The 16,859-nt window shown below is 33.1% G+C and overlaps 1 protein-coding gene across 5 annotated transcripts in view; it reads left to right on the top strand.

Moving 5' to 3' along the window:
- Positions 1-16,859, top strand: part of FBXW7 (F-box and WD repeat domain containing 7) — a 235,594-nt gene that overhangs the window by 212,091 nt on the left and 6,644 nt on the right. For all 5 annotated transcript variants that reach the window (XM_017498755.2, XM_017498758.2, XM_017498754.2 and 2 more), the window contains 5 exons: positions 6,635-6,769; positions 11,862-11,985; positions 13,655-13,791; positions 14,984-15,097; positions 16,378-16,559. In XM_017498755.2, coding sequence (XP_017354244.1) covers positions 6,635-6,769; positions 11,862-11,985; positions 13,655-13,791; positions 14,984-15,097; positions 16,378-16,559 — 692 coding nt within the window. The remainder of the gene's footprint in view (positions 1-6,634; positions 6,770-11,861; positions 11,986-13,654; positions 13,792-14,983; positions 15,098-16,377; positions 16,560-16,859) is intronic.

The following is a 16,859-nucleotide window of genomic DNA, read 5'->3' as shown; positions in this document are numbered from 1 at the left end:
AGTCAGGATATTTTAGAGAGTCCATTGTACAACGTTTGCTTGTTTAGCTAGCTCATGCTTTTTAAATAAAATGTCCAAATGTTACTACATACTGCATTTCATCAAATCTGAGACACCATAGATTTTCTTTAGATGGATTCCAATTTCAGAGATGTTAATGTTACCAAAAAAAAAAAAAGCTTTATTCAATAAGCTAAATAATGTTAGACTAGCTTAACTGTAGGTACAGTGAAGAAAACTTGTTCTTAGTTAACAGGAATAGCATGTGGAATTACCCTGCAGGTATAGTACTGTAAGTTTTTTGGTTTTTGTTTTTTTTTTTTCCAGATAAATATTCTTTAGCAAAGAAATCTGTAGCAACAAAAGGTCAACTAGACAGGCAGATCAGGACCATCATCTTTTGAGTACCATATCTGTCTCTGACACACCCAAGGCCTCATCGTTGTACCTTGCCCTGTATTTTCAGGGCTGGTACCAGAGTAACTAGAAATGATTCACTTGCCTAAAGGCTTACAGTGCTTTAATGTCTAACTTGTAGAGAGATATAATTTCATAATAAAGTGGGGAAATCATGAGTTGACCTATGTGAGATAGTTGAGGGATAATTAAACTGGCATGATTTCTACAAATATGCTGTGGGGGCATTTCATGATGACTTTTCTGTTGCATAATAAACAGTATGGGAGGGCTTATTCCCTTACTGTTCTGCTCCAGCTCCATCTATTTTGACAAAGCACTTTGTACTCTGTTTATAAATTGAGTATGAACAAATGATATTACATTTTGCATAAAAGAAGACTGAAACAGAATGCCACTGGAAAATAGAAGTGCAAATTAAAGACAGAAACCAGAAAATAGAAATTTTGCATCATTTAAATTTTCAGTAGCCATTGATCCACTTTGTTTGGCAGTCAGATTGATGCTTCAGGTTGTTTATTTAGGGAAGCAGGTGGGTCATTTTTTTGGTTTGTTTATATCATTTGGGTGCTAATAAATGGTTTCCCACTTGAAATTTTCAGTAGGTAAAGACATTAATTACATAAACATTATTTTATACAGAAATTTATATTCAGAAGCATCTTGAGATTAGCACAAATGACTTAGAAGGATAAGCTCTTAGTTCAAAATTTAACATTGCCTCTTAAAAACAATTTCATTAATATTATATAACCATTCTTGCCTTTATTTTCACTCTATAAAACACTTAACATTAAAAAGCTGTCAAAGGGGAGAAAACATGGACATGTGCTTAAAATACTTGGAAATATATTGGATACTCAATAAATGCTAGTTTCTTCTCTTGATTAGGAAATAATCTTAGTGGACCTCAGAAATTTTCTGAGATCCAAAAAGGGACTGTTAACACTAGCTTCACAATATTGCTATGAGAATCAAAGATACAGTGATATGGAAGAACTTTAACCATATACAGAACTTCTACCTAATTAAATAAATAATTACATTATTTTAATTAAAGCATATTTGAATTAAGCTATTTGTGTACTTTGAAAATATCTGTTGCATTCAAAATATTTTAAAATGGTAAGTAAAAAATTCATGTGTTTTGATATTAAAAATCGAAAAACTTCTCCATTGAAAGATTTAATTAGGTTTCATAGGAACACTTAGAAATTGTACGTGTTCTCAAACCTACTTTTATTTACATGTATTCACTAGTCAACAAAAGATTAAAACCCACAGGATATTGCCAAAAATTGAATCTGTTATTACTTTGAAATTGTATTTGGGACACAGTGATTAGGAAACCTTGTTTTGTGTGAAGGACTTGAAGAAAGCCATGTATTTAGCTAGAGAAGACTAAGGGAAAATGTTATGTCTGTTTTTAATATTTTAAAGACTTTTGTGTAAAAGTAGAAAAAAGACACATTCTTGGTTTCTTCAGAAAGTAGAACCTGAATCACGTTCTTTGAGTCAGATTTTGGCATTAAGTTAAACCTAACAATTAAAACTGGCCCACAGTAGAATGGGAGATAATGAGTTACATGAATCCTGGAACTGTTCAAGCAGACTGGATAACTATGTGCTAGAGGTGCCGGAGAAGTGATTTCTTTACAACATGAAATTCAGGTGCAGTTCTATCCAAGGTCATAAAACAGTGTGTCTGATTGGGACACTAAAGATCATTGAGACCAGTGGTTCCCAAATGCTGCTTTGTGAATCATCTATGTCAACACTGGATGAGTTGCTTGTTTACCGAGGCGGGTGGATCACGAGGTCAAGAGATCGAGACCATCCTGGTCAACATGGTGAAACCCCGTCTCTACTAAAAATACAAAAAATCAGGTGGGCATGGTGGCGCATGCCTGTAATCCCAGCTACTCAGGAGGCTGAGGCAGGAGAATTGCCTGAACTCAGGACGGAGGTTGCGGTGAGCCGAGATTGTGCCATTGCACTCCAGCCTGGGTAACAAGAGTGAAACTCTGTCTCAAAAAAAAAATAATAAAAAAAAAAATAAAAATAAATGAAAAATAAAAATAAAATGCCTTCAGCCACTGAATCAGACTTTCTGCTCGTGGGTTTTAGAGCTCAGTAATTATTGCTTTCCTTGATCCACTGGCCTGGACTAAGCCTCTCACTGTGTAGGTGGGTTCTCTGAGACTCAGACTCGTTAAGAGACTTCCATGTGGTTCTACAGTGAGTTTCTTGGTGAAACCAAGGCTCTTGATTGCAGTTTAGTGTTCCTTCTATTCTTCTCTACTAAACCTCTGTGCTTTCATTTACCTGAAATAAAACACCACTTCCATGGGGAATTTTCAGATTTGCATTTGCAATTTTGTCCGTAAATTAAAATTTGCTTCTGAACTTGGAATACTTTTCCTGTCCCCTTCAATATGTTCCAACATGACTACCATGAAAGGCCAAAGGAAGTACTTTCTTTTTCTCTTTTCCGGGACAACCACTTTTCAAATAGCAGTAAAACAATAATTATAAGAATTATTCAATACTTTGCTTTTGCAGATAAAGAAACTAAGGCCTGAAGAGGTCAAATTGTAAGCTAATTATAGTGACAATATCTCCTAAAATTATATCCTAACCCCCAATTCAGTTCTCTCTCAACTATTCTTCGTAAATGGTTGTTGTAGGTTGTTATTTTATATATATATATATATATATATATATATATATATATATATATATATATATATGTGTGTGTGTTCATTAGCTGCAAGATTTTCATGTTAATGTATATGTCCCTTCTGCTAAATTGTATAAGACAAAATTTGAAACCGCTCTTGGAACCAAACTAATCAAGCAAGTCCCAGTGATACCATCAAATATAAAGAATAGAAATACTCTCTACAGGTAGCCTTGAGATGATAGCATTTAGAGATAGTATTTCTTGATTCTTTTGGGATTCATTTATTTATCCGATAAATATTTACTAAGCACCTTTTATGTGCTAGGCCCTACTTGGGTCTGGTATGCAATAGTGAATAAAACAGACAAAAACCTCTTTTTCATGAAGCCTACATTCTAGTCTCAAGGGGATGAGATGGATGGGTTTGGAACTGGTTGCAATTTTAGAAAGGTTGCTCAGGGAAGGAAGTAAGGAAGCAAGGCATGTGGGTATCTAGGGAAACAATGTTCCAAGGAACAGCAAGGAAAGATGTTGTGAAGCTGAGTGTGCCTGGAGTGTTTACAGCACAGAAAGAGTGTGTATGGCAGAGCAGAGTAAATAAGAGGAAAAGTAATGGGAAATTAGTATAGGCCAGCATAAGGACTAATTTCTACTTTGAGTGAAGTGGAAAGCCATTAGAAGGCTTTAAGAAGGTTGAAGATTTTCTAACAGTAGCATGAGTGCAGTGTGGAGAATAGAATGAGGAGTCAAACGTAGAAAGCTGGAAGACCACTTAGGGAGGTAGAAGAATAATCTAGTTGAGACATACTGGTAGCTCTGTCCAGTGTAGTAATAGATTGTGGATATATTTTAAAGTTTAAGGCTATGAGTTCATTTGAATCAAAACCATCTGATGGTGAAAGAGAGATAGGAGACAGGAATGACCAAAGACTTCTTGGCTTGAGTAACTAGTAAAATAAAGTTGATTTTACTGAAATGAGCAAGACAATAGAAGTACAGATTTGGAGAGAAAGATCATGGACATGTTAAGTTTCAATTACATTTCTAAGAACAGATGTTGAAAAAGCAACAACATGTACAGGTCTGGAGTTCAGGGAAGAATTCCAGGCTGGACAGAGGAAAGCTGTTTTTATGGTTCAGATCGTTATTTAGAATCACCAAAAAGATGTGATTTTAAACAACAGGACTGTTGAATATGTGTGATCAGTGGAAACAGTCTGATTTTCTTATGCTACTCATCTTTGTCAGTGCTATACTTTTTAATAAAATATCACAAAGTAACATCTACTGACTGTATGTATAATTTAAATTGAGACGTTTTAAATTGTATTTGATTCCTATTAAATCAAAGATTCTTTAAAACAAAATAAAAATATATTGTTTAGAGTCTTAGAAATATTTTGTTAAACAGGCATAATTTTTTTCCATGTACTTTTTCTTAAATATGTAGAAATTTTTGACACAGTTTCAAATACTTAGCTAAGATCTGAATTAGTTATTTATCATCTGTCCTGTCTTCTTTAATTCTACACCCTATCCTCCAAAAACCTTGATAAAAGATATTTCATATATTAGCTGCCTTTTTTTTTTTTTGAGACAAAGTCCCACTCTGTGGAGTACAGTGACATGATCATAGCTCATTGCAGACTTGACCTCCTGCCACAGCTCCCTGAGTAGCTGGGACTACAGGCACACTCCACCATGCCTGGCTAATTTTTAATTTTTTTGTAGAGATGGGGTTCATTATGTTGCCAGGCTCGTCTCGAACCCCTGAGCTCAAGTGTTTCTCCTTCCTCGGCCTCCCAAAACTGCTGGGATTACAGGCGTGAGCCAATGCATCTGGCCTAAAGCTACATTTTAATCAAGTTAACATAGTTATCAGTCACTCAAAATGAGCAAGTCCTTATACTAGTGTCCATGCATCGTCTATAATGTAGATGGAAAGGAATAGCATATCATCAAAACAAGTTAATGAGTTTGTTCTATGATACCAGTTAGAGAGAGATGAGTAGAGGTTGATCACTGTAAGTTATGTCAAAGAGGTAAATTTTAAACCAGTATTTGAAGTTATGTGAGAAAAACCAAACAAGATTATTGAACTTCAAATTAACTGCTTTTAATTGGTCACATGTGTACATATACATGTTTGTGAATATTTTACATTTCTATGCATAATATATCCTCCCCCTGACCATAAAAGGTACAAGGTAAGGCTCAAGGTAAATGTTCTAGGTGCATGTATCTGTAGAAGCAAAAGGAAGGGACACAACTGGTTGGAGCCTGTATTTCCTTAACATTAGGTGATAAAATGGAATACATTATGGAAATAAATACTATTGAAATGTTTTCTCGTATTGCCAATTTAATACATACTTTATCATAAGAAAGAAGAGATGAAGTTTATTGTAGATTCCACAGGGGTAAATTCTTTTAAAAGTATTCCAAATATGGCTCCTGATATCCTTAATATATTTGTTTTCAATTATTATATCTTTCACATCTTGGATCAAGTTTTCTTGTTTGGACAAGAAATGGAATGGCAAAATGGAATGGAGATCTTTTTAACTGAAAGCCTCACCTATTCTCTATTCACCCACTTGTAAAGTAGTCACAATAATTCTTACAATGATACTTAAATAAGTGGATTTGCAGAAATGAAGGCCTGCTTAAGAATGTTCTTTCATTTAAGTTTTATGAGGTTATTTAAATGTGTAAAATTGTAACATTTGAATTATTCACATGGCATTTTAGTTTTTCCTTTTAAGAACCATAGCTTTTCTGTGCAGGTGTTCTTCACTGAGGGGAAAATAATAAAATTTTAAGATAATCTGATGTCATTTAAAGAAACTCTTATTTCTGAAGCATAATTGTGTGTTTTTGTGTTTTTATAGTGTATCACTTTCTCTCTTACCCTCTTTTGGCCTTTGTTTATATTCTAACTTTACCACTGTCGGCTACTATTTTCTATTGTTGATTGTTTTTTATCTGAAATTATTTTCCCATAACAAATCAAAGCCTGTTTAATTTGTGGAAGATACTTGTCAAATGTGTAATATAACCAGTTACTAATTTTTCTCTAAATGGTGCTGCTGCTCTTTTTTCAGATGAGTGCCTTAATAAAACCATCTAATTTTATGATGTCCACTAGAAAGAATGTAGAGAAAGGAAAATTGTCAAAATTTTCTATTATTTACTCAGTAACCGAAAATGATGTTTCTCGAATAAAATTTTGGCTTCTCAATTAGTGTCTTGGTGGTAGATAAACATATAACTATTATAATAATTTAATGAAAAAAATTTCTCTGTCAAACATGACTTTTTTTTAAAGCTTTTACAAAATTAAAGTGGTTGGTAAGCAATAAAATTAAATGCCTTCCTCGATATCTTGTGGAAAAAATGTCAGTATAAGGAGCCAGTTTTTATACAATTCTACCTTGTTCATCTGTGGTTGTGTATAGGTTTGAGTTTTCCTTTATAAGCCTATAATTTGGGACATCTGTTAAAATAATAAAAATTTCTCCTTCTCTTTGATAGAGCTGGAGTGGACCAGAGAAATTGCTTGCGTTAGATGAACTCATTGATAGTTGTGAACCAACACAAGTAAAACATATGATGCAAGTGATAGAACCCCAGTTTCAGCGAGACTTCATTTCATTGCTCCCTAAAGAGGTAAGGATTATCAATTACATTCTTCATTGGGTGTTATTTGAATATATAACTCAATGGCTACCACCTTTAAACATTGTCATGCTAATTATGGTATTCAGTATTGTCAGTTTGACACTCTTAATTAGTGGTAAAGTGGGCTGTATATTGATAAATTGCCGTGACTTAATAATGTAATTGTCAGATTAAAGTATGCATGTGGACTAAGTAACTCCTTTCCACTACTTGAATAAGTCATATATGAGAGTAACTATTGAGTCTCACTAATTTAATTATTTCTTTATCAGGATTTTTTTTGCCAGGTTATTTGAAGCCCAGCGTTTAGTTGTCTTGGTATATTAATTACAGTATATATTTTTTTAATTTTGACTTTATTAAAATGGCAATACTTTTTCTCTTATTTTATTGTGTATCTTAAGTAAGTCCCTTCAAGACCAATAGTTTTATGATTCTATTGAATTACAGTTCTCTTGAACTTACATTGTATAATTATTTTAAATACGAATATTATAATTTCGCGTGTATATATTTATCTACTAATCATTCTCCTCCCCATCTCCATTACACATATAGATTTTCCATACTAATTACATGCTAACAGCACTTCTTTGGGAATTATTTGTCTATTTCTTTTTATTTTTATGTAAGCTGAAACTATCATAGACTGATTATATGGGCATTCATAACTATAAATAAGGCATTACTGATATTATAGACTTAGTAATTTTATTTTGTCAGCAAGCAGAAATAATATAACATTAAATAATCAGCATCCCCATGCTAATTATTTATATTTTCATAAGTAATTTTATGAATTTATATTTTCATAAGTAATATGCATATTTATATTTTCGTAAGTAATATGTATATGCCACTAGTTATATGTCAGCTAAGAAGACAATATAAAATACCAATATACTATTTCAAATGATCCTGAAACTTCAAATTTGAACAGAAAAGGAGTCATTTTTTAAGATTATCATTCTAAATATCCTAATAATGATAAAGATAATGCCAGTTAGAATTTCACATTGGATGCAAATAAAATAGTTGTATCATATTTAATGCATAGAACTAGACATAACTCTATAACTCTAGAGAAAAGCAAAGTGGAGAAAATCTCTTCTTCCTGAAATGTTTTCTACTGAGTGCTTTTTAAAAATGATGTTGGCCCAGAAGAAAATTTTTATTTTTGCTAGCTCATTTTAAAACTGAATTCTTTGAATAGATTTGGCTTATGAAAGTGACATCAGCTCTCTTTGCTTCCAGAAGGGCATTAATAATGGGACACACATAAATATAAACACATAAAAACACTGAAAGTGATTTTATTCACCTTTGATATATTCTCTATAGTTTCCTTAGTGATATCCTCCTTGTTTTAGAGGGTATCATTTTTGTTAAAATGCAGGCCTTCTCATAGTCGTATTTATTCTCTATTTCTAATAATGGTGAGGTTTTTGGTTTGTTTTGCTTTATTTGAATTTCCATAGTAACTTAACACACAAAAATGTGGTTTAAGATTAGAATATGAAAGTATTTTCAAAAATCTAAGAACTAATAACAAATAGTCAATAACCAGGGTAAATCCAATAAAGATTCTCTTGGTTTAAGTGTGCTTTTAAAGACTGCCTGGGGAAAAAGAAGTGAAATTAGTTAGGTAGGAGACTACGGGAGAGCCTTGATTTAGCATATCATCAATGTTTCCCTCTTGTTTTCAAGTACCAGGAAAAGAAGTTTCCTATTTTGAAAAATGTTTTATTGTCCATGTGGATAAATAACGGTATAGGTCAAAGTTTTTAAGAAAATTAACATTATACTTTTGGAAACAAAGTATTATTATTTAAAACATTATTACCTTCTTGTCAGGAAATGGACTTATTTTTCTTATAATTCCTTTGGACAGATCTCAAAACTCTTTAGAAACATTTACTTATTAATCTCAAAAAGCTTGACAAAAATCTCACTAATTTCGTATGGGAGGCTTGTGATGAATAGCAATGTCTTTGTAAATGAATACCAAGAAAATCATAATCATATAGTAGATGATGTAGAATAAAACCTGAAATTCTTAATATAGGATTATTATTTTTTCCTTGACTAGTTTAATCTACTGAAATATAGCAAGTCTGGGAAAATTTTGGCTACCTTTTAAGTACAATGTGGTTGTCTTTTATATAGGTTATAGAGAAAAATAAAAAATAGCAATTCTTACAGAGTTGGACAAGGAAAAGGTAATTATCTGAAACAGGTTTCAGTTCAAGAGCTTTTCTCTGGCAGAAGTGGTCTTTAGGAAGAAATACTAATCTGGGTTTTGCATTTAAAACAAATGAATAGGAAACTGCATTAGCTGGACCAGATGACTTGGCTGCAAGAAGCCCATGACTCCCTACCAAAGTGGTTGGAGAGACAGAGTCTCTGTTTCCCAGGCTGTGTGCAGTGGCATGATCACAGCTCACTGCAGCCTCAAACAGTTCTCTTGAGCAGCTAGGACTATAGGCATGTGCCACCACACTTGGCTAATTTTCTGGGAGGTTGGGGTGGCGGGGTGATGCCCCTTTTATGAGAGTAGTAATCCCATTCATGAGGGCTCCAATCTCATGACCTGATTATTTTCCAGACATCTTGCTTGCTAATGACATCACATTGGGGGTTAGGATTTCAACATGAATTTGAGGTAATATAGACATTCAGTCCATTTCAGAGCCCTACATGACACAACTTTTCTTCCTTTGAGGGAACTGGTATACTTCCTCATAATATGTAGTAAGAATCATGCAACTAATTGCTATTCTCTTTTTGGCTTGGCAGTTTAATTCAAAACCTTGTAAGACATAATCTTGTTGAAAGCATATTTGTGCTCTACTTCTTTAGTTTAAACCTTCTTTCTGATTTTTTAATTCATATTTTCATTTTGCCTTGTGTATTTTCTGTATTGCTTTGATGTTTTGATGGAACTGGCTAGATTATGACATGTATATAATAAGTTGAAGTTCTTGGTTGAGTTAGGATCTTCACTGCTTTAAAGGAAAGTATGCCAGTAACCTATAAAGTTAGCACTTCAACTTTCTTTAGTGCCTTAGGATTTATTTATATTTCTCCTTAATGCACTGGACTAGATGGTTTCTTAATCACTGTTAATGCTGGAAATTTTACCTGTTGATTTGGGGATGTACTTTTGAAATCTAAGCTGTTCTGGAATTGTTGTTTCCTAGCTGTTAAAATCCATTGACTATTTCTGTAAATTATCTGATTTCTAGTTAAGTCACATAACTAAAGCAAAGAAAAGAATAGACTTTTTCTGTTTTTAGATGAGTATCTTGGTCATTAATTAGCACCTCTTTTGCACAAATATTTTTGTGTCTGGTAATTTCTATGTTAAATTACAATTCTACATAGATTAGTAATGGTAACATCACATTACTGACACAAAGTGAACTTGCCTAGGCTTTGATCGATTGGTAATTCCCAAATTAAGTGGCTTTTGGAGTATCCATTAAGTATAATCTTGATATTATATTATGTGTGAGTATTGTTGAATGTAGTTACACCTTTTTATTTTAAATGACTCAACTTCTGTACGTAATACTGGTGTTCTCTGATATACCAAAAGTAATTATTTCACAAAAAAAGTTTTTTCACTATCATTCATCAGTAGTAGTATTAAACTGAATACTGGCTGGTTGGAGTATTTTGTATATTGAATATACTCAGTAAATATGTAATTAATGATGAGTTGTTGTTGTTGTTGTTTTTGAGACCGAGTCTTGCTCTGTCACCCAGGCTACAGTATACTGGTACGAGCTTGCCTCATTGCAGCCTCCACCTGCTGGGTTCAAGTGATTCTTATACCTCAGCCTCCCAAGTAGCTTGGATTATAAGCATGCACCACTACACCTGGTTAATTTCTGTATTTTTAGTAAAGATGGAGTTTCACCATGTTAGCCAGGCTGATCTCAAACTCCTTGCCTCAAGTGATCCTCCCACCTCAGCCTCCCAAAGTTGCTGGTATTAACAGCAGTGAGCCACTGTACCCACCCAATGATGAATTCCTTATATATACAAAGTCATTGGGAAAGCATATAATTTATGTTATATAATTTCTATTTAGCATCAAAAAATAATTAAAATTGTGCTTTTACTCCCTATATGATCCTTGACCCTTTAACGGATAATTTTAGTTCTTGTCATTCAGTTCATATGAAAACTGAACTTAATTGCTGTATTTAAGTTATTTTCCCTAAAATAATAATTTAAAATTTTATGTGATAAGTGAGGCTACTTGAATACTTGTAGTCAGAGGCTATAATTCCCCTTCTCTTTTTTTCCTCTTTATTTTTCCTTTATCTTTGTTTATTTATAAACTGACATACTGAAAGAAAATGATGGTTTGTAAGTATTATGAATGAAATTTTAAAATTGGTAGTATACCTAAGAGTTAGCTCAAATATACAACTCTATGTGGCCCATCAAGAAGATCCTTATAAGTAATGTAAAGTAATTAGAACTCAATTACTTTTATATGTCTATGCAATAGTTTAATAATTGTCCCCCTTTGTCATTTACACTCACGGATATAAGTATTTCTCAAAGTTCATTATGATAAACACTTTGATGTGAAGACTGTTAATTATGATATATATCTATCAGAAATGATCTGAAGTCATACCACACAGAATATATAAAAATCTCATTTCTTATCTGTCAGGCAAGCATTTAGGTCCTGTCTTCAGTTAAATTACATTGTAGTGGGAGAGAGAACAAAGTTAAACAACTAATAACATTTTTTAAAAAAAGCATTATTGAGTTGAGTCTCACAGAGCAAAGGCATAAGCAGAGACAGAGAGGTTTAATAAGTAGTCCTTGAAGAGGTAAAGAGTTAGTAGAATGAAGTTCATAAAAACCAATAAGGTATGTATATGTTTTTTATCTGGTATATATTTGTTAGGACTGAAGTTACTGCCTTTCATAATTTTAGAAATCAGAGAATTATATTTATCAAGTATTTCATCCTGTGGAGAATAATTAACTTATTATATAATCCATATATTTATTTAAATGTGGGTATTACACTATGCATTTTTCTTTTTCATAGTTGGCACTTTATGTGCTTTCATTCCTGGAACCCAAAGACCTGCTGCAAGCGGCTCAGACGTGTCGCTACTGGAGAATTTTGGCTGAAGACAACCTTCTCTGGAGAGAAAAATGCAAAGAAGAGGGTAAGGTTCAAAACTGCATAGAGACTATGTTTATACTTTGAAAAGTCAGAGTGATTCTGAAAAAAAGTAGAAAAAAAAAAAAAGAATAGTCACCTACTTATAGTAAAATCTACACGTTATTCTACACATTCAGATGAGCCAAATCTTGCAGCTGACCTGTTTAACAAACAATATAACTAATAGCAAATGTATCTAATTTGCTTCCTGTCACTAGTAGAATTAATAAACAATGAAAGTCAAGTTGAGGATGATTTAAAGGAAACCCCCAAATTATATTACCAATTAAATATTCAAATATTTAGTATTAGTTCATTCCTTACATATTTATTGAACACCTCCTATGAGCTAGACATTTCTTAAAGGTTGGGGGATATAGCAGTGAACTGAAGTTCTCTTTCTGTCATGGAGCTTATGTTCTTGAAACCTGTTTTTTTCCTTAGTAGAGGAGTAGTTATCTTCTGTATTGGGAGGATTTTTTTTTTTTTCTCCCAGCAGGCATCCAGAAAAATAGTATTTTTGAAAAAATACAAAACTATTATGTGCCTCAGAAGCAAAATTTTTGAGAAAGAATCATAGATCATGATGCAGGTACTCTATAGGTGATCCTTCCTTTCATGGTGGTTATAGTCAAGTGGGGAGCATTGATGGTTAGTCCAGTTAATAAAGGTTAGAGGTAAAGATCCAGGGGTTTCTCATCCTCATCCTGCTTTTGCCCTCTGTGGGGCTTAGGTTAATCAGTGAAATCTTCCTTCTTAAGTATCTGTATACATAAAGTGGGATTAATCTCTGCCTTCCCTTCTCCCATACCAAATCATTTTTTAAAATATTTTTAAAATTGTGATAACATGTATGTATTATATCAATTTAACCATTTTAAAATGTACAGTTCAGTGGTATTAAGTACATTCACATTGTTTTGTAACTATCACTACCATCTATCTTTACAACTTCATCTTCCTCAAGTGAAACTCCATGCCCACTGTTAGAACTCCCCATTATTCCTTTCCACAGTCTCGGGCAACCACCCTTTTACTTCCTACCTCTATGAGTTTGACTGCTCTAGGTACCTCATATAAGTGAAATCATACAATATTTGTCCTTTTGCAATCAGCCTATTTCACTTGGCATAATGTCTTCAAGGTTCATCCATGTCATAGCATGTGTCAGAATTTCCGCTATTCTGTTGTGTGCATGTATCTAATGCTATCCATCTGTCAATGGACCCTTGGATTGCCTGTACCTTTTAGCTATTGTGAATAATTCTGCTCTGAGAATAGGTGTACAGATAACTGCCTTGAGGCTCTGCTTTTCATTCTTTTGGTTACGTATCCAGAAGTAGAATTGCTAGATCATATGTTAATTCTGTGTTTGTTTTGGGGAACCAACAGACTATTTTCCACAGTAGCTGCACCATTTGCACAAGCATTCTAGTTTCCTCACATCTTCGTCAGCATCTTTTAGAATCATTTTGAGAAAGAAATGAAATAATACAAAAATATGCCATATAGAATGCAAACTTTATTGTTACATACTGTGATAACAGTATTAGAAATTGGACAGTGTCTTGCATTTCAGTGGTTTTGAACAGAAAGGAAGATGGAATACTTTATAAAATGTATAATTTTTATTATTGGTGAAGGCAATTTACGTTTGAACTGTAACACTTTAGGGATTGATGAACCGTTGCACATCAAGAGAAGAAAAGTAATAAAACCAGGTTTCATACACAGTCCATGGAAAAGTGCATACATCAGACAGCACAGAATTGATACTAACTGGAGGCGAGGAGAACTCAAATCTCCTAAGGTAACTGAACTCTGCACAATGTAACAGAAACCATGAATCACTGTTAGTACCTAGTGTACTATTTCACTTCTTGGCAAACTGTATAATTTGACACCTCTCTTCTGTGGAAGGAAAACCATGTATTTTAAAATAACTGAAAATATTATTGACAATATTCTTTTATTGCTAATTTCTCTAATCTGACAGCTAATCATACTTGAATAAAAGATAAGTTAAATTGGTTATCTTTGTATCTTACATAAATGAAAATCTCTCCATATCCTGTTGAATTTTACTGTGTCATACACATTCTACCTAAGAATTTGCTGCCCACTCTGACCACATAGTCCAAACATGATTTTTTTTTTCTTTTTTTCTTTTCTTCTTTTTTTTTTTTTTTTTTTTTTTTTTTTNTTTTTGAGACGGAGTTTCACGCTTGTTGCCCAGGCTGGAGTGCAATGGCACCATCTCAGCTCACTACAACCTCCGCCTCCCAGGTTCAAGCAATTCTCCTGCCTCAGCCTCCCGAGCAGCTGGGATTACAGGCATGCACCAACACTCCCGGTTAATTTTGTATTTTTAGTTAGAGACAGGGTTTCTTCAACCAAACATGATTTTTTGAGTAGTGTCCGTCCATGTTTTGGTTTTGGTGGATTTTCTGTGTTTTATAAATTGAAGCATAATTCTGGTTTTCTGTCTTACAACATTTCAAATATATAAAGAATGAGAAAAACACTTGAAATTATTGGGCATATTTTTACTACTGGAAAAAAACAATTTGGGGAGTCATTGTCATAGTTTTTTTTTTGTTCTGAGAAGGCTGATAATTGTTATTCTTATTGGTTAATAGACGCTTATTTTGTTCTTGTGTGTCAAAATTGTAAGAATTAGAGGCATATTCTATTGGTTTGAACCGATAAAATAGATTATTTTCAAATACCTTGGTGTTTGAACCAGCTTTAGGAGATCTTAATGCAGTAAAATTTTAATAGCTGATGTTTTGAATGTAAATAAGAGAATATGGAAACAATAAAATGTTTAATTCTGTATTTGTCAGCCAGGAAGAATAAAGCTTTATATTTTATATAAATTTTAATTCTAGAGATAGACTACAAATTACTGTTCCTGTTTATGCCTTCATTTTTCTCTTCAACAGTATTTTAAAGAACATAATTTAATTAACATATTTCTGATCTGTGCATCCATCTTACAGGTGCTGAAAGGACATGATGATCATGTGATCACATGCTTACAGTTTTGTGGTAACCGAATAGTTAGTGGTTCTGATGACAACACTTTAAAAGTTTGGTCAGCAGTCACGGGCAAAGTAAGTTTACTCTTCCTACACTTCACAAAGTCATCACTTTGTGCCTGTCATTGCAGGTAGCAACTGGAAAAAAGAAAGCAGTAATTCATTTTTGATTCTCAATTATTTGGATAGCAAATATCAGAGCTTATAACTTAGCTTTTTCCCCCATATTTATGAAAGTCACTGGCATGAGGATAATTATGTTTCTCATGATAGAAGTTTCATTATTTTTTTTTCATTTACATAGTTTATCTTTGTGACAGACACTTTAACATTTTCAAGGGTGCTTTATATTTTTCTTGGCTCAATTTTTTCCTACTTTTATTTACTACCTAAGTTATACCTCATTACTTTGTAATGTTTTTCAAAAGTATGATTGAGGGATATTATTTTTCCTTATAAATTGCTTTGTTGATAACCTTCCTATAGTTTAGAACTTAATATATCATGTTAATTTTGACTTATCTTAAACCTTTGTGAGATGAGAGAGGACTACGCATTTAAATGTTAAGTTTGAAGAAAAACGTAGCCCAAGCAGTCAGCTTGACTGTGTAACATGTTACACCTTAATGATTCTCCAGTGAATATTCCTATCTGTCCAGTAGAGAATATTTTCATGAATTAAGTAATTGACCACCTAAAAAAATAACAGAAGAGAGTGTGGAAAAAAAAAAAAAAATCCATGTCTTTTAAAATGTCTTTTACCTTGTTGCTTCTTGGCAAGTATCTTATAAATATTCCAAGTCAGATGTTAAAAATTTTTTAAAGCAGCTTTATATTTCCGTAGTGTAATATTGGTTTGGGATTTATTTCAGGGTTTTAATGTCTGTCTTTACATGTCTAGAAGTAGCTTCACTGGCTCCTAACTACTACCTTGGGGCCGAATCAGATAAAATGTGGTATGTAGCCACACCCAACACTGTTGGCATACTTCCATTGAATCTACTGCCATGGAAGAAACTCAGTTGCAATTTCAGTATTATTTCATCAAAGAGGCCAGGCCAGAGCTATCATAATTGCTTTCATATCATGTTTCTTTTTTATTATATTATGTTTTATATCATAATGTTTGCTTTCTACATACTTGTTCTTCACTTGCTTGTGCTTATATAAATTTATAATGCTGTTGAATAAACAAAACAATAAATAGTAATGGGATCATTTTATATGGATGTGTAAAAAAATATTTTCTGACGAGCCAAACAAATTGAATAAATAACTTTACTCCAAATTTTAATGAGCTATTTTAATCGCTTTTCCTTTCTACCCAAAAGTAATCATCTTAAGTGTTTTCCCAGTGTCTGAGAACATTAGTGGGACATACAGGTGGAGTATGGTCATCACAAATGAGAGACAACATCATCATTAGTGGATCTACAGATCGGACTCTCAAAGTGTGGAATGCAGAGACTGGAGAATGTATACACACCTTATATGGGCATACTTCCACTGTGCGTTGTATGCATCTTCATGAAAAAAGGTAAGGGAAAATCTCATCGTGGCTGGGACTTCTTCCTCTGTTATTTGTGAATTTGGGCCCTTTCTGTGTAGAATTACTGAAATAGTGACAGTATGCTCTTGAATTAGACTTTATTAAACTTCAGAAGTTTCTATTCTAGGAAAGCCATAGTGTTGTGTCTTAAAATTGGGGATTGTCTGTAAGTTTCCTTTCTCATTTGCTAGTGTTTTCGGCTTCCTCTTTGAAACTCTAATCCTTTTTATTGTTCTGTGTCTTTGATGACTCATCATCTTCAAGCAGGTATCATTTTTTCTCTCTCTC

The sequence above is a fragment of the Cebus imitator genome, unplaced genomic scaffold (assembly GCF_001604975.1).
Source record: "Cebus imitator isolate Cc_AM_T3 unplaced genomic scaffold, Cebus_imitator-1.0 Scaffold251, whole genome shotgun sequence".
NCBI classification, from domain to species: Eukaryota; Metazoa; Chordata; class Mammalia; order Primates; family Cebidae; genus Cebus; species Cebus imitator.
Note: the sequence above shows the minus strand (reverse complement) of the source record. Positions and strands in the feature narration are given on the sequence as shown.